The sequence below is a fragment of the Myotis daubentonii genome, chromosome 1, assembly GCF_963259705.1.
Source record: "Myotis daubentonii chromosome 1, mMyoDau2.1, whole genome shotgun sequence".
Classification (NCBI taxonomy): Eukaryota; Metazoa; Chordata; class Mammalia; order Chiroptera; family Vespertilionidae; genus Myotis; species Myotis daubentonii.
In genome coordinates this window covers 30110985-30135169 of record NC_081840.1, presented here as the reverse complement: position 1 = coordinate 30135169, position 24185 = coordinate 30110985, and the positions used below count along the sequence as shown (strand labels likewise).

At 42.0% G+C, this 24185-nt stretch overlaps 1 protein-coding gene across 8 annotated transcripts in view; it reads right to left on the bottom strand.

Annotated features, from left to right (window-relative positions):
* Positions 1-3548: 3548 nt before the first annotated feature.
* Positions 3549-24185, bottom strand: part of ZBTB25 (zinc finger and BTB domain containing 25) — a 31291-nt gene continuing 10654 nt past the window's right edge. For 7 of the 8 annotated variants that reach the window (XM_059693771.1, XM_059693790.1, XM_059693763.1 and 4 more), the window contains 3 exons: positions 17824-18003; positions 9815-10755; positions 3549-7486 (listed from right to left, as the gene is read on the bottom strand). In XM_059693771.1, coding sequence (XP_059549754.1) covers positions 6609-7486; positions 9815-10755; positions 17824-17996 — 1992 coding nt within the window. In that variant the 5' untranslated portion in view covers positions 17997-18003 and the 3' untranslated portion in view covers positions 3549-6608. The remainder of the gene's footprint in view (positions 7487-9814; positions 10756-17823; positions 18004-24185) is intronic. The other variant, XM_059693816.1, reaches the window with a different exon arrangement.

Genomic DNA, 24185 nt, shown 5'->3' with positions numbered 1-24185 from the left:
TGCACGCCCCACACACTGGCATGTGCCCCCGACCTGGAATCTAACTGTGACCTCCTGGTTCATAGGTCGACCTTCAACCACTAAGCCATGCCAGCCAGGCAAGATCTCATTCTTCAAAGGCCTGCTTGGTCCACACAAGCCTAACAAGGACCTGAAATTCAGTAATGACATAGATCCTGACTAGAAAAGCAAACCTGATTGGGACTAAAATTCCAAGGTCTTCTTACTGTTAAAGGCTCACAAGAATCCTCAGAAATGCTTGATATAACAATCACAATAAATGTGATCTTTTTAAAGTTAATCTGCTACACCTTGATCAAAGGAGTGTCAAGATACTGTGGTACCTAATATATTATGGAATTCTAGGAAGACCTTCATTAGTCATGACTGTATAAGGTAAAGCAAGACCCAGGAGAAGCTAAGTATTTAAAAAAATAGTGAATTAGCCCTGGCTGGTGTGGTTCAATAGTTAGGGTGTTAGCCAGCCACTGAAGGGTCACAGAGAGAGGAAGGGAAAGGGGGAGAAACACTGATGCTGACTGCCTCCTGCTTCCCCCCCACAACCCCCACCATGGGATCCAGCCCCTGCAACCCAGGCATGTGCCCCAACGGGGAATCGAACCAGCAACCTTTTGGTGTATGGGACTATGCCCAACCAACTGAGCAACACCGGCCAGGGCTAAAATAGATTTTTTTTTAAATATATTTTATTGATTTTTTACAGAGAGGAAGGGAGACAGAGAGAAACATCGATCAGCTGCCTCCTGCACATCTCCTACTGGGGATGTGCCCGCAACCCTGGCACATGCCCTTGACCGGAATCGAACCTGGGACCCTTCAGTCCGCAGGCCGACGCTCTATCCACTGAGCCAAACCGGTTTTGGCTAAAATAGATTCTTAAAAGGTACACTGGTGCCACCTTTGGGTCAGATTAAAAATTTACCCAAATTACAACCTACAATCACATTTTAATTTCACAGAGGCCTTGTTAGAGAGACAACTGCTTAATTCAAACATTACATGAATATATTAAAAACTGTCATGCTCCTTAATACATCTCTGAATTTTATTAACAGCATTTTTACATGTTTTTTTATTGAATTGAGAAAGAAAGGGAGAGGGAGAAACACCCATTGGCTGCCTCCTGCACACTTCATACTGGGTGGGGATCAAGCCCACAACCCTGGCATGTGCCCTGACCAGGAATTGAATCGATGACCTTTCAGTTCATGGGACAATTCTCAACCAACTGAGCCACTCCACTTGGGCATTTTTAAATATTTTTCTTTCTTTCTTTTTTAATCTTCAATCAAGAATATTTTTTCCATTGTGTCTCTCTTCCATTGGAAGAGAGAAGGAAAGAGAGAGAGAAACATCAATGCAAGAGAGACACATCAATTGGTTGACTCCTGCATGTGCCCTGACCAGGGCGTAAGCCTGCAACCAAGGTACATACTCTTGATTGGAATTGAACCCGGAACCTTTCAGTCCGCAGGCTGATGCTCTATCCACTGAGCAAAACCAGCTGGGGCTTTTAAAGGCTGGGATAAAGGATAATACAAATAGAATTTAATTCTGAACTAACACCTCTCATACTAAGAACTTTAAGGATCACTGAGATAGAAATCCCAAAATTTCTCTTGACAACCACCATAAAACTTATTTTAAGCTTTTAGACCAGGATTAGTCAACCTCAGTACTACTAGCATTTTGGGCTGGGCAATTCTTTGTGGGAGGCTATCCTCTGCATAGTGAGATGTTTTATCAGTAAAGTAGTCCTCTACCCACAAGATGCCACTAGCAACTTTCCCTCCACCCCCACCCAGTCTGACAACCAAAAACATCTCCACATTGCCAAATGTCCCCATGGTGAGGGGGCCCATCTTTGTGATGGTTAACATGTGTCATCTTGACTGGGCCACAGGGTGCCCAGATATTTGGACGAACACTATTCTGGGTGTGTCTGTGAAAGTGTATTTTTTTTTAATTAAATCTTTATTGTTCAGATTATTACATTTGTTCCTCTTTTTTCCCCCGATAACTCCCCTCCTCCCAGTTCCCGCCCCACCCTACGCCCTCACTCCCCACCCACTGTCCTCTTCCATAGGTGCACTATTTTTGTCCAGTCTCTTTCCGCATCTCCCACACCCCTTTCCCCCCCAAGAATAGTCAGTCCATTCCCTGAAAGTGTATTTAGAGGAGATTAACATTTGAATCAATAGACAAAGCAGATTGCCCTCTCTAATGTGAGTGGCCCTAATCCAGTAAGTCGAAGGTCTGAACAGAAAAAAAAAGACTGACCTTTCTTAGAGTAAGGCAGCGGTTTTCAACCAGTGTGCTGGAAGAATTTTTATTTTATTTAAAAATATTTTTATTGATTTCAGAGAGAAAGGGAGAGGGATAAAGACATAGAAACATCAATGAGAGAGAATCATTGATCAGCTGCCTCCTGCATGCCCCCTACTGGGGAGTGAGTCTGTAACCCGGGCATGTGCACCAACTGGGAATTAAACTATGACCTCCTGATTCATGGGTCGATGCTCAACCACTGAGCCATGCCAACCAGGTGCTACAAGAATTTTTTAAAACATGCAATATCTTACTATTTTAGTCAGGCGCAGTGACCTCTTCTCCCTTAGACTGTCAAATAAAAAAACAGTTGCCCTGACTCGGTAGCTCAGTTGGATAGAACATCACCTGGATTACGTCAAGGTTGCAGGTTCGATCCCGGGTCAGGGCACATACAAGAAGCAACCAGTGAATGGATAAATAAGAGGAACAATAAATCAATGTTTGTCTCTCCCTTCCTCTCTCTCTCTAAAAATCAATAAATAAAAAGAAAAAAGACAGCAGTCTGATGTAAGTAAAAATTGTACTTTTTTTGTCAGATTGGCAAAAAATACTTTAGTGTGCCAAAGAATGTTAGTAATTAGTTTATGTGCCAAGAGATGAAAAGGTTGAAAACTGCTGGAGTAAAGGATCTTCTGCTTGACTATAAGCTGGAACATTGGCTTTTTCCTGCCTTTGTGGGGCTTCTGGTTTTTGAACTGGAACTGCACCATCAACTTTCCTGAGTTTCCAACTTGCCAAATGTATATCTTAGGACTCCTCAGCCTCCATTTTTGGGCGATCCAATTCCTTATAATCAATCAATCAATCTTTCATGTGTCAAGTTGACTGGACTGTGGGGTATTCACACACATACACATTCACTCCCTTGCATCCTGTTGGGTTGTTTCTCTGAAGAACCCTAATACATCCTGGTTGAGAATCACTGTTGCAGATTATTGTTACTGGAGGAGAAGCAGTAGGGAGCAAATAGGGAAGAAAGAAAAGAGCAAAGCAAGAAACTTCTGGGGAAAGTGTAGGTATTACCTTTCTTTCTAGAAATGGATTGTGGTTGGTAAGAACTGCTCACTGGTACATTTTTGCATCACACATCCAAAATGTTACCTGGCACAGAGACTACTTACCTTGACACTAGGAAGGTATTTGGCAGATACGACTATAAAATAAGAACACATTCTATAAACTGAGATAATAAAAGATTATGTTTATGATCAAGTCACATTAATTTATTTGTCATGATAAAATACATCAAATCCACTGTTTTTCTTCTATACAAAACTTTCTAAAAGAATGTTTCTGAAGCAAACTCACAGTGCATACAATGTATTATTGATTTCAGGCTCCTGTATCTTGCTATGTGTTACCTATATTTGAAGATTTCTTCTGTAGGCCTTGTTTCTTGTATAAGTTTTTGAAATCCAAGTTTCTGTGAAAGTATTTAAGTTGATATCTGATCTAATCTAATGATTTTATTTGGCACAAAATAGAAGAGCTGATGACAGTTAATGTGAACTGCACTGGGGCAATATCTACTAAGTAATCAAGTGCACAAATACATCCTGAAGCACAGTGGATTCTTCAAGGTCTTGAAGACAACAATCATAGTGTGTGATTCCTTGTATTTAAGACATCCAGGTTTGGGACTGTGTAATCTCACCAGTTTTCAAAAAGTCCAGCCATACAAACACAGAAGTACAGCAGAGAATACTCATTTACAGATTTCACTCTAGGAATGTAAAAGTTAATTATAATAAAATGCCACAGAACTACACTTAATTTAAAATATACCAAGTCACAGATTATATTATGAAAACTCGCCACTTGGCCTACTCTTCCTTCAATTACTACAAAAAATCAGTTACACCATCAAGACTATATATGCCTGTGCAAATCAACATTAGTGGAATTATACATTTCCAGATTCTTTTTCCATGATTTATATGTGTTTCCTTCTGTTTAAATGAAGCCTTTCCAATACTATTTTAATAGAACATAATGAATTACTGTTATAATCACCACTCCATTTCTTGTCCCCATCTACTTTTTAAATGACTTACATCAAAGAAATAAAAATATTTTCACTATTTTCTTTTTTTTCCCTAGGTATAAACAATATGTTTGGGAAAACTTTCAATAAAGCTGAAATTGATAAGGTTTTATTCCCCAAAATGAAAAGAACTAATAACCTTCTTGGAAAAGTCTAAAGAAAAATACTAATGATTAAGCTATAGTAGAATAGGAATTCTGGCAACACTGTTGTTTCTAGAGTATTTGTAAAAAGTAAAAATAGGAATACTGTCAATTATTGAGTATTGAATAGTACATGACTGCTTCTAAGATGTTCTAGAATGTATGGGTTGGAATATTGAAGTTAACAGATTCAGCTATACTAATAGAATACATATAGTTTTCTTTATATGACTGGTTTTTATCAATAATAAGAAGAGCTTAACACAGTTTTAATACAAATCCTCACAATACCCCTGTGAGGTAGGGATAGCTTATACCTATTTTACAAACAGAAAATCAGAGCAAGAAATAATAATCTCAAAAGATACAATATAAATCAAGAAATTCTGGTTTTCTTATGAGTCAGACTGCACTTATCAGATAGTGAGTTCTTATAATATGCTAATAAGGACAATTATTAAAATAGACTGTTTTTCTCCAGGAAGTAACTATGTGTAGAATCTGGAAAAGAGGGAAAAATTCTAACCTAATCCAAGAGGAAAATGTCTGTTTAATATTTGTCTGATACACTGATTAAGGTGCATATAGCATTTCCAGTTTTTAGTTTGGTAATAATGATGCAAACCATTATGTATGGCTAAAATTATTAGCTACATTTTACAGATGATTAGTCAACATTAAAGGGTTTAGCTGGAAGAACTTTTTTTATACAAAGTAAATCTTCTAAGTGAGAAATCATATCTTTAAAAATTACACTCAGGACACAATGTTAGTCATACCAGTTATTTTAAAAATATGCCTGTTGAACAAATGAAAACAAATTAAGTGGGTCAGTTCCCACACTACTATTTACTGGTTCTCCAGAACCCAGCTTTGGAGATTTTTTTCTATAAAATGGAGTTAATATTTTTCCACTTCCTAAATCAGAGAATAGAATGAAGACTAAGGAAAGAACATTTGCTTTGAAGTCCTAATAATAAAAGAACTATGTGAATAAGAATAAAAATACAGTTAACCACTATTTTCTCAACCCCCACAAATGTAGCTATGTTTCTGCTTTAAATTTGTCTATCATGGCCAATCAACCCCAAATAAACTCTTACCATTTCTCCAGACCTTGCCCTGAACTACTGCCCTACCCCACAACTTATATGCACCCCTAATCACATCCTTTAGATACAAACTTTTTGTGTCAAGGACCAATGACTGAGGAAGTAGTAAAGAACAGAGAAAAGTCAGAAAATGTATGAGAAACAATAAAAATGAGAAAAAAAATAAAATTTTACTTGAAGATGGCTAAGGAATATATCCTAAATAGCCTAAAATACAGTGGGGCCTTGACTTACGAGTTTAATTCGTTCCGTGACGGAGCTCGTAACTCAAATTACTCGTATGTCAAATCAATTTTCACCATTATAATGAATTGAAATGCCATTAATCCATTCCGGATACCCAAAAAACACCACAATTGTTTTGTTAAATGTTTTTAAATAAGAAAAATGTATTTAAAAATAACGAATACAGCCAGAACCGGTTTGGCTCTGTGGATAGAGCGTCGGCCTGCGGACTCAAGGGTCCTGGGTTCGATTCCGGTCGAGGGCATGTACCTTGGTTGCGGGCACATCCCCAGTGGGGGGCGTGCAGAGGGCGGCTGATCGGTGTTTCTCTTTCATTGATGTTTCTAACTTTCTATCCCTCTCCCTTCCTCTCTGTAGAAAATCAATAAAACATATTTTTTTAAAAAAATAATGAATACAGTGGGGCCTTGACTTACGAGTGTCCCGACTAATGAGTTTTTTGAGATACCAGCTGTCTTTCGACAGATTTTTTGCATTGAGTTGATGGAGTAATTTGAGTTAACGAGCTCCTTAACGAGCTTGGTCTCGGAACTAATTAAACTCGTAAGTCAAGGCCCCACTGTACTGTATAAAAACACAATACTGAAAAATAGAATGTAGTGCAATAAACTTGTTTTATTGAGTTTAATGTATAGCATTTACCCTGGAGATCAAACGACTTAAAGATGCTGATGGAGTTGGAGGAGAAAGGCTGAACTGAATAACTGAATCTTATTTGCTGATTTTTGCCCTTTTCGCCACGCTTTCATCACTTTCATCTACAGTTTTCGATAAAAACCTGTCCAATGAGATCTGTTTCATCCTCCCTTTCAGAATATTTCTGAAATGAGTTAGGCAAGTGTCATTAAATAGCTCCATCGCACATCCAGTTGCAATTTTTTCTAGGTGTTTCTTTTGAATAAAATCTGAAAGTTTCTCCCACATTCCCAACATTTCCTTTATCTCACTTACAGAGATAACCTCCTCCTCTTCCTCCGTGTCATCTATTTCCTGCAAAACCTCCGTGTGCTGCTGCGTCTGTAGCTCCTTTAGCTCCTGTGTTGTCAGTTCCTTGGAGTGCTCCTCGATGAGCTCGTTGATGTCACCTTCCTTTATATCCGCGCTCGCTGCCTCACCATGTCTGACAACGGAGTGAATGCCGGTCCTCTTTTTAAAATTTTCGAACCAGCCCCGACTGGCTTTAAACGGCTCGCTCGATGCTTCATCCACTGAAGTGCCTGGGGTCTGCTGCAGCAAATCAGCGTAAATAGCTCGTGCCTTCTCGCAGATTATAGCCTTCGTCACGGTATCTCCTGCGAGCTGCTTCTCCGTTAGCCACACCATTAGCAGCTTCTCCATATTTTCATGGATAGATGTGCGCTGTTTAGAAATTATTTTAACGCCCTTGGCTGGAGTTGTAGCCTGTATCAACTCCTTCTGCTTCAGTATGGTGCAGATCGTGGACGTGCTACGCTCGTACTGCTTCGCCAAGTCGATCACACGCACACCTTGGTCATGTTTTTTGATAATTTCTTTCTTTAATTCAATGCACATCATCCGCTTCTTCTTCTCAGCACTGTCCTTCGCACTTACTTTCTTCAGATCCATGGCTGAAAAAACGAAGTTTTGCAAAATAACTGCAAGCACAAATGCGAGCACAACACTGATGCTTCAACTAAGAGCTAACCGCTTAAAGTGAACGAGTGAGACACGTGATGCTGGGCTGATGTTGTGGCGTTCACTGTGACGTTCGCTGCGCCAACTAGCGGTGGGGTATCTGAAGCTGGCTCGTAACCCGAATTTTAGCTCGCAACTCAAAGCAAAAAATTGGCCGAGAGACGGCTCGTATCTCGAAAAACTCGTTAGTCGGGACACTCGTAAGTCAAGGCCCCACTGTACATGAAAATCAATGTTAATATTTGTGTTCATCCTATGAGATGAAATGTTTGAGAGCAGTATGAATTAGAATAATTACTTGATTTAAAATTTAACATTTGGCCTTTTGGCTAAGATCAAGTGTAGTAAAATTTAACATTTGATAAAGGCCCAGCCTGTGTGGCTCAGTGGTTGAGCGTCAACCTACGAACCAGGAGGTCATGGTTTGATTCCTGGTCAAGGCACATGCCTGGGTTGCCAGCTCAATCCCCGGTGTGGGGTGTGCAGGAGGCAGCTGATCAATGACTTTCTCTCATCATTGATGTTTCTCTTTCTCTTTCCCTCTCCATTCCTCTCTGAAATCAATTAACAAAAATAGAAAAGATTAGATAAAGTTCTGACCCCAAAGGGCAACACATTTACTTTAACCACTCACAGTACAATTGATCCTATATCCATAGATAGATTTTGCTCTCCGCACATATCAGTCTTGACCCCAGGAAGCTTTACTCACTTGTCTAAGGTAGAAACTTGACTCCTTCAGACAATGCCCAATGGTTTTCTTCATTCAACCCTCAAGAAAAATTTACCACTTCATAATTCAGCTAACCTCAATTTACCCAGAGAAAACCTTTACACCCTTAGAATGAGGTGGATTACTCTTTGAGCTCCCTCCTGACTGAACTCTGATGCTGTCAGAAAATGTCCTCAAAAGTCATGGTTGCTACCTGGTCAGGCATACCCAGGTTGTGGGTTCAATTTCCAGTAGAGGGCATGTGGGAGGCAGCCGATCAATGATTCTCTCTCATCATTGATGTTTCTACCTCTCGCTTTCCCTTCTTCTCTGAAATCAATAAAAAATATTTTTTAAAAAAATAAGAAAACATTGGATTAAGGTAATAACACTGGGGTGTTAGTCAATGCAGATCTCTCTGAATCTCTGTCTCATATGGTCATCTGTGTATGTACCTGTTACTCTTTAGGATTTTTTATGTCTGACCCTGCTCCTTTTCACTCTTTGTAACTAAAATATTTTCTATTAAGAATGAGGTATCGCCGAAACCGGTTTGGCTCAGTGGATAGAGCGTCGGCCTGCGGACTGAAGGGTCCCGGGTTCGATTCTGGTCAAGGGCATGTATCTGGGTTGTGGGCATATCCCCAGTGGGAGATGTGCGGGAGGCAGCTGATCGATGTTTCTCTCTCATCGATGTTTCTAACTATCTCTCTCCCTTCCTCTCTGTAAAAAATCAATAAAATATATTAAAAAAAGAAAAAAAGAAAAAAAAAGAATGAGGTATGCTCACAATGTTAAAAGGTAAATAAAAGCCATGTAAAATGTTGCAGAGCTAGTAAGTAAAACATAATTTAAAAACTACCCATGATTTGGTATAGCTATGCTTAAAACACATTTTATACATTATAACATAGTTATGCATTAAAATAACTATTCATTTCCTATATGGCAGAAAATATTTAAAAATAATTCTTTAGGGGTTTATTCATGTGAAACATTAGCCAAAAGTGCCAGTCTAGAGTATTCTTTAAAAAATATTTCATTTACTTCATATTAATTTGATTTTACTGATTCTACAACCTGGAAAAACTTAGAAATTCTATAAATAACTCTTTATTTCTGAAGTTCCATATGACTACATTGATTTTTGATTTTCAAATTGTGAATTAATTTATAAGACATTCACAGCCCTCATTGAAGGTTATTTTAAAAACCATGAATTAATATATTATGACAATGTTAAAACTATTGATAAATAGTAAAGAAAAGTTAACAGAACTTGAGGAGGAAAATAATTTATGAATAAAAAAATGCATGTGAATTCTGTCAGAACTGATATAAAAATTCTGAAGAAACTGCTACTCAACTAGGATAGTGTCCACATTTTCTTGTGTGAGCTCTGACTCTAAGGCACAAGATGAGTCTAATTGTTCTTGCGACAAGCGAGAACTTTTCAGGGGGACATCAGACCAGCTTTCACAATATGGCTGAAATCTCTGGGTTAATGCGTTACCAAACCTTTGGCATCGGTTATATCTGTAAGATTTACCTTTGTGTGTATACATGTGTTCCAGCAATTGGCTCTTTCGGAGAAATTTATGACCACAGATGGTACAACTGATTTTTCTTTTCCTTGAAAAAGAAAAATTACAGTTTAATTCTACTGGCTCTGTGTCTTTGGAGATCAAAGACACTTGACTGATCTGCAAAGGCTCTGTGGTACCCCGGTTTGAGTGGTCAGGCTGTTGCTCATTTTCCTTGACAATGAAGGAGCTGAGCCTGCGGCATTCAAGAGCTTCGCTATTTTCATTAAGTGGGTGCACTTCACCAAGGTCATTACTTTCCAGAATGGAAGCAGGGACGCCAAATGGGAGAGATCCAGACACATGGGTATGGAGATGTTGTCTTAGGTTACCACGAGAATCAAAACGTTCTCCACAGTAATGGCATAAGTGAATTTTGATGCTACTTTCGGTGAACGTGGGGCCTGTCATCTCGGATGAGGATGAGGAGTGGCTCTGGGAGATCACAGACTCTGAGTCGCATCTCTCCTGCTTGATGGACACTGGAGGCTTCTGGTGTTCCTCCAAGGCCTGGGCTGCAGGATGGACCTTCTGCTGGTCAGTGCCATCATCCAGCCCAATAGCAAGAGAAAGCTGCAACTGGGGGTGGTCACCCTGGACAGCAGCTCTGTTCCCATTGTTATTGGGAGGCGTTTCTTTGACCTCCAGCCCTTCTTTGACAGCTGTTTTTTGGGTGGTTGAGATTTGAATGCCATACAAATTTGAGGACTGCACAGTCTCTGGTGAGAACACTTGATTCATTTCAGTTGCAATGTGAGAAAGGTAGTCGGCATGAAGAAAGCGAATCCCTTCCTCCAAACGACTATGATCCACAATCTGTTTTGGTCCTTTCCCCGTGTACATAATGTGCAACAAATAGCTGAATATGTCAGGCTGGATGTCAGTTGGTTGTATTTTTATGCATTCACTGTTAAAAATAAAAAAACAGACCCACACAAAATGAAACAACCTAGTTAGTCTTTCAGTTATCAGTATATAGTCTTAGGCTAAAGCAATTTTTTCCTAAGAAGTTCAAACTTAGCAATCTGCCTTGATGAAACACAGCAACAAAAGTTTAAACTTTCATTGGATACCAGTTTTATGGCCGAGCAACCAGTCTTCATGTCTCTAATCTACTGCTGAAAGTTAGGAAATAGACAGATATCCTGATTAGTTCAATGTTTATGTAGTGATTCCTAAGTGATACTAGCTGCCAGGGAGTAGAAAAATTACAAAGAAAACAGGTATCCTGCTCTTGAAGAACTTAAAAAATCTATTGAGTATATAACCAAAAATAGGGACTCAAATAAATACCCATGTTCAGTACAGCATTATTCACATTACCCAAAAGGTAGAAACAACCCAAGAGTTGGTCCATCAACAGATGAATGGATTAACACAATGTGGCACACAGATACAACAGAATATTACTCAGTCATGAAATGGAATGAAGTTCTAATACATGCTACAACATGGATGAACCCTGAAAATATGGTAAGTGAAATAAGCCAGATACCAGAGGCAAGTTTTGTATGATGCCACTTATAAGAAATATCTAGAATAGGCAAATTCATAGAGACAGAAAGTAGTTTAGAGGTTACCAGGAGGCTGTGGGAGTGGTGGTGAGAAATGGTTACTTAAAAGATATAGTTTCTGAAGTGGGAAGTATTGGCTTAATTAATTAGCATTTTTCATTTCTAGAATCACAAACCATGTCTCTTCAGATGCTTATCATCTTTTGATTGGACATTTTCATATCCTCTTTTATTTTTTTCAAGTAACATTTCTCGAGAACCAAGATGGCAGTGTAAGGTACAGACCTGTGCGTGCTGCCTCCCACAACAACATCGAGACTACCAACTATAAGACAAACAGCTATTATTCAGAACCATGGGAAAGCTGGCCCAGTGAAAGCTCTACAACTGGAAGGAAAGAAAGAAGAGCATTGAAACTGAGTAGTTTGTGCAGAGGCTCCAAGAACGGAGGTGCGGAGTCTCAAGTCAGGTGGGCTGCAACTGGATGCACGGTTTTTTTCAATCAGAAGGGGATGCAGACTCTCAAATCCACTGAGCTTGTTTAGGGTGGGATACTGAGGTCCCAGACACCTACGGGGAGAGGCAGGACAAGCCTTGCAACGGGCCGGAGAGCGAGAGTGGCTGTCTCGCGGAGCTGCTCGCGGGCACTCGGGGACGCGAGACACGGAGTCACGAAGAGGCAAGGAGTCGCAGAGACACCATTGCCCCTTGCTCTGCCCTGGTGATTCCCAGGGACCCTGCCCTACTCAATTTACATCCCCACCCAAGCTGTGCCAGTGGCACAAAGGGAACCACCGGCGCTTTTGCAGCCCAGCCCAGTAGAATGCAGATTTCAACTCCTCGCATACATAAGGGACACACTCAAGAAGCAGAATCAGGTTCGGAGGAAGCTGGAGCCGGATCCGACTGGGCCGGCAACATGGAACTGCTGTACCAGCAAATGCACAGGCAGGTCCACCAGATCCAGTCTCACATGGGACACTGGGAGACGGCAGACAGGCAGTCTGTGCACTTGGTAGAAAACGAAATCCAAGCAATCATACCAGATATTCAGTCGCCAGGAACGCCTGGAGATTTTGTCCAGCAAGGAGCCGCCCAAAAAAGGACAGAATGCCAAACTTCATGTTGCTGAGACGGCCCCCGTGAGGCTGAGATGGCCCCTGTAGGGCCTAGGGCCGAGGCGATCCTCGTGAGGCTGGGATGGCCCCCATGATGCTGGGATGGCCCTGGTGAGGCTGAGACGGCCCCGGTGAGGTTGAAACGGCCACGGTGAGGTTGAAACGGCCCTGGTGAGGTTGAAACGGCCCCTGTGAGGCTGAGACGGCCCCTGTGGGGCTGGGACGGCCCCTGTGAGGCCTAGATGGCCCCTGTGAGACTGAGACAGCCCCTGGGAAGCTGAGAAAAATACCACATGAACTCACTCATTTATGGATAATAAGGATCATTATAGACTGATGAACAAAAATGGATACAGAGGCAGAGCAGCATTGAGCAGACTGTCAAACTACAGTGGGAACCCTGGGGAGGGTTGGTGGCGGGTAGGAGATCAACCGAAGGACTTGTATGCACGCATATGAGAATAACCAATGGACACAAGACACTGGGGGGTGGGGGAGGCAGAGGGAATGTCAAGGGGGGGAAAAAGGAGACATGTGTAATACTCTTTGTAATACTTTAAGAAATAAAAAAAATAAATAAATAAAAGATATAGTTTCTGGGGTGATGAAAGGCCTTAGAAATAAACAGTGGTGATGGTTGCACAACATTGTGAATGTAATTAATGCCACTGAATTGTACAATTAAAAATGGTTAAATGACAAATTTTATGTTATATATATTTTATCACAATGAAAATATTTTTAAAAATTTAAAGAGTATATTGAAATTGGTAATATTTAGAATTTAAGTTATGCTAACCTTATTTTGTCTTCCAAACAATATTAATATATCTACTCTTTAAATCACAAGTGAATACAGGGATAACTTTGAAAAGCTTTAAAATAAGTCCCAAGTCAATTTTTTACATATGAATCTAGAATTCAGATAACAGATGGAAATAACCGTGTAACAAGAAATCAGGAAACACCCTGAAAAATTAGGATAAAGACAACCTGACGGAAGTGTTGGATGTCAAGGAACAATGGAATCAGTCCACGGACTCCCCTGAAGCAAAAGTCTGTGTGAGTGCATCAGAAAGCACTGGTGTCAGTATGCTGACAATCCATTTCTTTAGTCCTGAGATCTTGGGATTCCCTCTGGGCTTCACTCTTAGCTTTGACTCACTTCACAGTCTGTGGCAGGTGTTTTCTATATCAGCACAGAGCTCTGTTAGCTGAGGATTTTCACTGCTCAAGAGATAACACACAGCAGGCTGACACCTTTGTAGCTCCTGGATTTACTTTAGCAAGGTACCTGGTACACAACAGGTACAAGAGGTGAGCCAACCCATAGCTCTCAAATTAGACTGATGTGAGGGTAGTGTTTCTAATCTAGTTTCTGCATCGACACAGAGAGGAAACTCTCTGGCATGGCAGAAAAGGCTACCCATTACTTGTCCCCGACTCTAACCTCCCCGCCACTTTGTGCCATACATCCCAATCATTCTGATCTAGACTGGTTCATATCTGCATTTTTCATGCATGATTTCCTCTACCTTCAATAAACTTTCTTGCATTCTTCTACAACATCTGTAAAACCACTCCTGATCCTTTAAAATCTAGGGCCTCTGTACCAGTAAAGTCTGTTCCAATCTTCTCAAAATAGGGCTGCTGACACTCCGCTTTACCTTGTGCAACACTTCTATTATAGACTTATTACATTAATTATTAATAACACTAACAGTGCAAAGCTCCTGTTCTAACCATTTTAATTTTATTAGTCCATTTATTTTATCAACACCATGGGTAGGTACGTTATTCTAGTGTTTTTACAGAGAAGGAAACTGTGGTACAGAGAAAGCAATTACACAGCAATTATTTTCTTTACAGTCATTACACTTCTATCTATACTAATAAAAGGGTAATATGCTAATTAGACCAGGTTAACTGGACATCTTCCAGTCATCCTTCCGGATAAAGCCATGGTGGTGGGGGCCGAGGCAGAGGTGGTTAGGGGCGATCAGGCTGGCAGGGGAGCAGTTAGGGGTGATCAGGCAGGCAGGCAGATGAGCAGTTAGGAGCCAGCGGACATCCCCTGAGGGGTCCCGGATTGGAGAGGGTACAGGCCAGGCTGAGGGACTCCTGCCCCCAGACCCGTCCCCTTGCATGAATTTCATGCACCGGGCCTCTAGTTAGACTATAAATTTCTCAAGGGCAGGGAGTATAACTTATATTGTGGCTGGGGTCTGGTACAGTGCCTAACATGTAAGTGCTCAATCAATAGTTGAATGAATGAACAATTTAAATAAATGTATAATTGAACTCTGGCCAGGTAGCTCAGTTGCTTGGAGCATCATCCCATACACCAAGAGGTTGTGGGTTTGATTCCAGATCGGGACACGAACGGGAAGCAATTGATTGATGTTTCTCTCTTACATTGATGCTTCTCTCTCTCTAAAAATCAATTTAAAAAACAACACATATCCTCAGGTGAGGATTTAAAAAAATGAGAAAAATTGCCCTAACCGGTTTGGCTCAGTGGATAGAGCGTCGGCCTGCGGACTCAAGGGTCTCGGGTTCGATTCCGGTCAAGGGCATGTACCTTGGCTGTGGGCACATCCCCAGTAGGGGGCGTGCAGAAGGCAGCAGATCGATGCTTCTCGCTCATTGATGTTTCTAACTCTGTCTCTCTCCCTTCCTCTCTGTAAAAAATCAATAAAATATATTTTTTAAAAAATGAGAAAATTAACTTTCAAAAAACAAATAAATAAAATTAAAAATGTATAATTGAGGCTGGAATCCTAAGTATTTCATGTAAGGTCTTTTTAAAAAATCATAGACTGTTCTATCACTTTCAACGTAGGATAGAATAAAGCTATTCTTTACCAAGAGCTCAGAATGTGAACACCACTTCCCAGCCCTCTGCCTACATACCTATTCTACTGGGGTAAGCTAAATTCAAAAAAGCTTTTAGAAAAAATATTTGAAACAAATGACCTTTGAACTGCAATATCCTATCTAATAGACAAACATGGTAATTAACCATACCTCCGACATGCTGCCCATTGGCTAATCAGGGCGATATGCAAATTAACTGCCAACCAAGATGGCGGCTGGCAGCAGGCAGCTGAAGTGAACAGAAGGCTTGCTTGCTCCAGTGAAGGAGGAAGCCAAGGTTCCCCGCCTGCTGCTCCTGGGCTCTGAGCTTGCACTCTAAGAAACAATATTGCAATTATAGAAGCTAAACAAAACCCATGCTTTCAGCCAGCTGGCCAAGCTGGAGTTGCAACAGTGTTTCAATTATAGAACCCAAACAAACCCAGATACCTGCTTTCAGCAGCCGAGGCCTCAGAGCTGGAGCCGAGCCTCAGAGCTAAAGCCTGCTCTCAGTTTCAGTGACAGCCATAGAAGGTAAATAAATCCCAGAATAAAAAGAAAAAAAAGAAAGAAAGGAGAGGTTGGGAGCTTCAGTCACCTGCTAGCCTGAAAACGGCCCTCAGCCCCTCACCCAGACTGGTCAGGCACCCCAGTGGGGACCCCCACCCTGAAGGGGGTGTGACCAGCTGCAAACAGCCATCATCCCCTCATCCAGGCTGGCCAAGCACCCCAGTGGGGACCCCCACCCTGAAGGATGTGTGACCAGCTGCAAACAGCCATCATCCCCTCATCCAGGCTGGCCAGGCACCCAAGCGGGACCCCCACCCTGATCCAGGACACCCTTCAGGGCAAACCAGCCGGCCCCCACCCGTGCACCGGGCCTCTATCCTATATAGTAAAAGGGTAATATGCCTCCCAGCACCGGGATCAGTGGAGCTGCGAGGCCTCCCGGCACTGGGATCAGCAGAGCCGTGAGGCCTCCTGGCACCGAGATCAGCGGAGCCTTCTAGCACCGGGATCAGCAGAGCAGTGAGGCCTCTCAGCACCGGGATCAGCGGAGGAGCAAGGCCTCACTGCCCTTGTGTCAAGCGGAGCTGCGAGGCCTCCCAGCACCAGGATCAGAGGAGCAGCGAGGCCTCACTGCCCTGTGTCAAGCGGAGCCGCAAGGCCTACCAGCACTGGGATCAGCGGAGCCGCCAAGACCTCCTGGCCCCTGGAGCAGCGTGATGGGGGCAGCACCCAAACCCCCTGATCGCCCTGTGGCTCTGTGTGTGACAGGGGGCGGGGCCACAACCTCCCTATCCCGCCCTGCTCTGTTCTGATGGGGAAGGCGCCCCAACCCCCTCATGGGCCCTGCTCTGTGTGTGATGGGGTGGAGCCGAAACCTCCCTATTGGCCCTGCCCTGAGTGTGACAGGGGGGAGTGCCCCAACCCCCTGATCCGCCCTGCTCTGTGTGTGACAGGGGGCGGTGTCCCAACTCCCCTATCGGTCCGACTCTGTGTGACGGGGGGGGGGGGGGGGGGGTGGGGGGGGGTGGGGGGGGTGGGGGGGTGGGGGGGTGGGGGGGGGAGATCCCCAACCCCCTGATTGGCCCTGCTCTGTGTGTGACAGGGTATGGAGCCCCAACCCCCTTGATGGGCCCTGCTCTGTGCGTGACAGGGGGTGGCGCCGCAACCTCCCCATCGACCCTGCCTTGAGTGTGACAGGGGGCAGTGCCCCAACCCCCCAATCGGCCCTACCCTGAGCGTGACTGGGGGTGGCATCCAAACCTCCCGATCCGCCCTGCTCTGTGCATGACAGGGGGCGGTGCCCCAACTCCCCAATTGGCCCTGCTCTGAGCCCGACCAGGGGCTGCACCTAGGGATTGGGCCTGCCCTCTGCCACCCGGGAGCGGGCCTAAGCCAGCAGGTCGTTATCTCCCGAGGGGTCCCAGACTGTGAAAGGGCACAAGTGGGCCTGAGGAACACCCCCCCACCCCCGCCAGTGCACAAATTTTTGTGCACCAGGCCTCTAGTGGAATATAAGGTGAGTAGAATTATGACATCAAAACCTTGATATGAAAGTGTTATGGAATACAAATCAACAACTTAGTGATTAAGAGCACAGACCTTTAACAGCACAGATCTACATTTGAGTCTAACTTATTAGCCTTAGTAGCTATATAATCCTGGATGGGCAAGTTACTTAACAACTGAGCCTTGATTTCCTTTCTCTAAAATAGTATGGACAATTGTATAATTTACATCAGGTAAATACTTAGTGCTTGTATAAAATAACCCTTCAATAAATTTGAGATATTATTGTTTTTATTCTTATCTTCCAATATGAATCCTTCAACTGCATTTAATTACTGATATATAAAAAATATATAACAAAATTTTTTTCTTATGTGACCCCATAACAAGAATCCCTCAAATGTTGTTATAATAAGGTTTAGACATACCACAGTATTAAAACTCTTCAGATTTACAAAAGCACATCCTTACCTTGTTTGGTGAATAAATATCATCTTGAAATAGTTAGAAAAAGCAGCAAGCACTGCTCTGTGGGCTTTGAAGTAAACATCTCCAATAGCAACTGTGCAATCACACAGAAAACCAAATTCTCGTTGCATGTTCAGCTGCTGCAGAAGGACAAGGCTATGGCTAGCTGTGTCCATTGTGGCTCTAAGAAAAAGGAGAATATAAAGATTTTAATTACAAAATTGGCTACAGTTCACATAAGCCTGAGTACAAGGAGACCTACATTTAAGTAAAATTATTCAATAATTTTCTTTATTTTAATCCTCATTGAGGATATTGGTTTTAGAAAGGGAGGAAAGGAGGGAGAGACAAATATCAATGTGAGAAAGAAACATCGATCAGTTGCCTCCCAAACACACCCAAACCAGGGATGGACCCATAACCTAGGTATGTGCTCTGACCTGGGACTAAACCAGCAACCTTTTGGTGTATTGGATAATGCTCCAACCAACTGAGCCACCCAGCTAGGGCAACAATTTTATTTTTAATTGCAGTTTATATTCCATATTATTTTATATCGCCCTGGCTGAGTAGCTCAGTTGGGTAGTGTCGTCCTGATACACCAAGGTTGCCAGTTGGATTCTCCAGTCAGGGCATACAAGAATCAACTAATGAATCATAAATAAGTGCAGCAACAAACTGATATTTCTCTCTATACCTTCTTCTCTCTCACTCGTGTGTGTGTGTGTGTGTGTGTGTGTGTATGTGTGTGTGTGTGAGATTTTGTATTAGTTTCAGCTGTACAGCATACTGGTCAACAATTTTCTATTAATTTCACCCCAAACTTAGCTAACACTAAATCCTCCTAATATGACAATCGGTATCAACTCTGCTGAAACCATAAACATTTATGGCTTTTCTTCGTCTGGTAAGAAGGTAGCCTGGTATGAGTGACACAGGAGAAGGCAGGCCTGTCCTCTTTTATCTATGCAACCACAATGTTTTTAGTCCTCAGTTTTCTTCACCGGACAAATGGGAATGGGATATTGATCCTTGCCTCAGAGCTAAGAGAAGTTAGGTGAAAAGCACTGTGTAACTGAAATGCTCTTCAAATGTTAGCTATAAATATTAATAACGTAACAGTGTGTCCTGGCTGGGCTAGAGGTGTCCGCTCCGTATGGGTCCTCGGTGTGCGTAGGGGACACTGGTGGCCTACCATATAATGTTTGGGAAACTTATCAGTCACAGTAAGGTCAGGAGCCCTTAAAATAGATGTCAAGCCACATCCCCTGATTTACAGGAGGCCTGGGAGTCTCATGGGAAAGAACCTAAACCCTGATCTTAACACCTTTCGTACCGCTCACGAGCTTTCTCGTGTTTCGCGTGCCATCTGTTAAGGACCGCTCACGAGTTTTCTCATTTTTCATGTGCCATCTGTTACGGACCTTAGATGTCAACACACTGTCTTGTCTACATCGAATGAAGCGATCTCATTGGTGGAAACCGTGCAGGTCAATCTACGAAAAACTATATAATTGCATGAACCCATAAAGCATTGCAGTTACATTGTATTTTGGTCATTCGAATAGTCTTCGTCTTCAAGTTCCTGGCGCTTTTAGAAATGCCCTCTCTCAGAAAAAGGAAGGAAACCAACGAAACTGATATACTTCCTTTCGTGTTGTTCCATTCTAAGGAAAACGATGAAATGGACAAAAAAAGTAGTGCTGTACCTTATAAACTGTGGACTTTTCAATTCATTTAGAATGTACAACGTCCTCAATCCACAAGCAAAAATGAAGTATAAACAGTTTCTGCTACTGGTGGCGAGAGACTGGACAACGGATGACAATAATGAAGGCTCTCTGGAACCAGAGACAAATCTGTCCAGCCCTTCCCCTGGGGGTGCAAGGAGAGCACCTCGTAAAGATCCACCCAAAAGGTTGTCAGGTGATATGGAGAAGCATGAACCTACGTGTATTCCAGCGAGTGGAAAGAAAAATTTCCTACGAGAGCCTGCAGAGTTTGTGCCGCCCATGGAAAAAGGAGCGAGCCTAGATACTTACGTAAATTTTGTTTGGTCCCTCTTCAAAGAGGAAAATGTTTTACACAGTACATACGTTAAAAAAGTACAAAGAACTTTAATTGTTTGTTTTTGTAAATAAAAGTGTTATAATTATTGAAAAACAACACCTAAAGTGCATTATGATCTGTAGTTATGATGATTTAAATAACATGCAGTTTGCCCCAAAACATGCGGTTCCTGGCGTATGTCTTAATGTCTTAGAGATTTCTATGCGGTACGAAATGTGCTAACTGGATTCAGACACATAAGTATGGAGAGTCCTGACGGAAGTAGAATGCCAATGGGTGCACTAGTCTCAGGGAAAAATCATGCATGAGGAAGAACATGCAAATGAATTCTGGCAGAGAAGTGTAGGGTGAGCACCAGGGCATTCAAGAATGCTGCGGCTCCAGAGAGGTGGGAGGCTGTGCTTGACCACCCTCTCCACCCCACTGCTCAGAGAACCCCGGTGCTTCAGGGAGAAGGCAGCATGGCACAGAGGGCACCACTGGGGGGCTGGGAGGACTTCCTCTAAAAAGCACACCTAAACAGAGACTGAAGTTTCCTTCCTAGCCAGAGAGTCCAAGGGATAAGCAAGTGAGTGATTAGAGACCAGGGGTGGGCAAACTTTTTGACTCGAGGGCCACAATGGGTTCTTAAACTGGACCAAAGGGCCAGAACAAAAGCATGGATGGAGTGTTTGTGTGAACTAATATAAATTCAAAGTAAACATCATTACATAAAAGGGTACCGTCTTTTTTTTTTTTTTTTAATTTTATTCATTTCAAACGGGCCGGATCCGGCCCACGGGCCGTAGTTTGCCCATGGCTGGATTAGACTGTGGGGTTAGCTATCTGGGCACTGGCAATAGCTTGAGCAGCAGACAGCTGAGTGACTGATAATGTAATAAAAATAGCTAACATTATATAGAGCTTCCTATGTGACAAGCAATATTTCATTAATTCTCAGTACAACTCAATGAGAAAGAGACTACTCAATGAATCTTACATATGAAGAAACTGAATCAGCACAGAGAGTTAATTTACCCAAGGTCATTGCTAGTGAGTGGCAGAGCAGGGGATTCAAACTCAGGCAATGGGTTCCAGGACTCAAATGTCCTCCCTCTCTACCTCCCAGAGAACATGACACACAAACTAGAGGAGCCTAATGAATAGTCAGGATTAGACAGCAAGGGGCCCCGGGGAAGTCTCAGCAATATTTGGAGTAAAATATTTGCTCCTGGGAGGGAAACGAGGGAGCAGGGAGTTAAGGGTGGAGGGAACCGTACTGTTTAAACTTAAAACAAAACCTTTTATGCAAATTTTACATCATAAATATATACAGTGGGGCCTTGACTAACGAGTTTTTCGAGATACGAGCCGTCTCTTGGCCGATTTTTTGCTTTGAGTTGCGAGCTAAAATTCGGGTTACGAGCCAGCTTCAGATACCCCACTGCTAGTTGGTGCAGCGAACGTCACAGTGAACGCCACAACATCAGCCCAGCATTCAATTCATTGTAATGGTGAAAACTGATTTGACATACGAGTAATTTGAGTTACGAGCTCTGTCACGGAATGAATTACACTCGTAAGTCAAGGCCCCACTGTACCTACATGTAATCCTTTTCCCCTAATTTTTAATTTTATTATTTTAAAAATTTTTATTTTATTGTTGAAAGTATTACAGATGTCTCTCATTTTCTCCCTTTTTGACCCTTCCACCTTACCCTAACCCCACTCCAGGCCTTCATTTTTTATTTTGCATTATTTTATTTAAAAAAAAGTTTTAAATCCTCACCCGAGGATATGTGTTTTTTAATTAATTAAAATTTTAATTTATATTTTGAGAGAGAGAGAGAGAAAGAGAGAGAGAAACATCAATTGGTTGCCTCCCACACCCACTCGAACTGGGGATTGAACCTGCAATGTGGGTATGTACCTTGACCAGGAATCAAACCCAGACTGTCTGGTGTATAGGATGATGCTCCAACAAGAACTTACCTTCATAAAAAAAAAAATATATATATATATATATATGTATATATATATATATATATATATATATATATATAAATATATATTTATTTCAGAGAGGAAGGTGGGGAGAGAGAAAGAGGAACATCAATGATGAGAAAGAATCATTGATCGGCTGCCTCCTGCATGTCCCCTACTGGGGATTTTAGATTCTCTGAAATGGGTCAAATTGAAGTACCTTAAACTAGCCTTATAAATTGTTTCCAAAAAATCCCCCCAGATCATAAACATTTTCACCAGTTCTCTACACACACACACACACACACACACACAGTACATTAATAGAATGAACTACTGAACCATATGGAAATGAAAATGGCACACTAAAAAGCCACATATAAAAAAATATTGTGGTTAATGGTGTATGAGTAACAGTAAAATTCACTTATTGAAAAAATATTGATTGAAGAGAAATTTAATAAAGAAAAATATGTGAAAGCATGCATTGCACAAGGCATAGGGACAGAAAAAAATACATAGATGCTGAAATCAAGAAGATTATAAGCTAACAGGGGAGATAAAACATAGTAATTACAACATGAAGTGACAAGTGCCATAGAGCAACTCGGAGAACAAGTTATGTGAGGGAGAATAAATAACAGGAAACCCAAAGGAAAATAAGCCATTTGAACTGGATTTAGACGAATAGGCAGAAGGTGAACATAGCACTGAAGGCAGAAAAAACAGAAAGCGTAGAATTACAGGGAGGGATATAAATATATAGATAACTGAAGAATTCAGTTTGGCACAGAAAAAACAAACAAAAGTAGGTAGATCCTAGTCAGGGCACAAAAGGAAGTGAATAACAAGATGGGGTCAGCTGGCTCACTGAATATAAACTAAAAGGTACTCCAGTGTGTCTGTTAAGATGTTTTCTGTGAGAGAGAACTGTGTAGTAGTTAAAGCCTGACCTCTGGAATCAGACAACTTGGATTAAAATTCTTGCTCTGTCACTTAGTTGTGTGGTCTTCACCAAACACAACTCTCTAGTCCTCCATTTCAGTTATAAATATGGGTAATTATGGTATCTACCTCACAGGTTGTTAAGATGATGCATATAAGCACTTAGAAATGTGGTCCCATAGGAAGTGTTCAATAAATAGCACTCATCATCACCACCTCCATCATTTGGCTTCTGAGTCAAGACTAGTCAGTTTAGTTGGAATATATTTTAAAAAATTAGTAAGTGAAAGGCATGGAGAAATGAAGAACAAGGAGCCTACTAATATCCAAGTAATGGTGTAAATGAAGCAAAGAATACGATCCACCAGACGCAGAACTGACGTGACTTGGCAGCAGATTGGATGTGGTCAGCTCCAGAGATCAAGTCAAAGGTGAGTCTCAGAATTCAGCTTGGGTAACTGGAAGACTGTTCATTCCTTCAGGTCATATTTTCAGAGTAACTGCCATGTGCAGGAGTTGATATAAAGGCAGGGTCTCGGAATGCCAAAGAAGAGACACAGAAACTGGCTTGGTAAGAGTCGAGTTTCACTTTGGACACACTGAGTTCAAGTGTTCACTTAGGACATCCGAGTACACGTGTTTAGTGATCAGAGTAGGGACAACATGCTGGTCTGAGGCTCTAGAGAGAGCAGGGCTGGAGAGGGGGAGGAGGCCCTCTAAAATGACAAGGCTGAAGCTGCCGGAGTGAATGGGACTATCGCGTAAACGAAGAGAAAATAAGGTAAGAATAAATCCTTGAACAACACAGAAAAGATACAATAAGCGGGAGAGGACAAATAAGAGAATACACTGTCATTGGGGGAGGATAAGGGAGGTGAGGGAAAGGTGAGAACCTTGGCAAGAGGAGGTGGCAATGACGGAAAATGCTGCAGAGTAACACCGGGATGAAGCCTGTTACAACACCCCCAAGTGTGTGACCAAAAGGTTTCTGGTGACTTATGAAAACAATTTGGGAAAACAGCAAAAGCAAAATATCTGACTGCAAGGTTCTACTGGAAAGCAGCAGCCATAAGGGTAGGTACAAGTAAGATAGGTCATTGAGGTTGCTGCAGGTTGAAGATAACTTTCAGGCTAAAGAGGGGGTGGCACCTCAAGAAGCCAGAAGGAATGCAATCAAAAGTATAAGCATAGCAGTTAGCCATGGAAAAAAGAGGGGTTTCTTTTTCTGACAGTGGAGAGGAAATGGTCAATGTGAGAAGAGAGTATTCAAAAGTATTCTTTTAGATGTCATTGATTTACAAATTAGAAGTCAGTCCACATGCAAAGGGAAGAGGTTAAGTTTAGGCTTTGAAAGGAACCTAGAATAATAATTCCTTAATGTTAACATA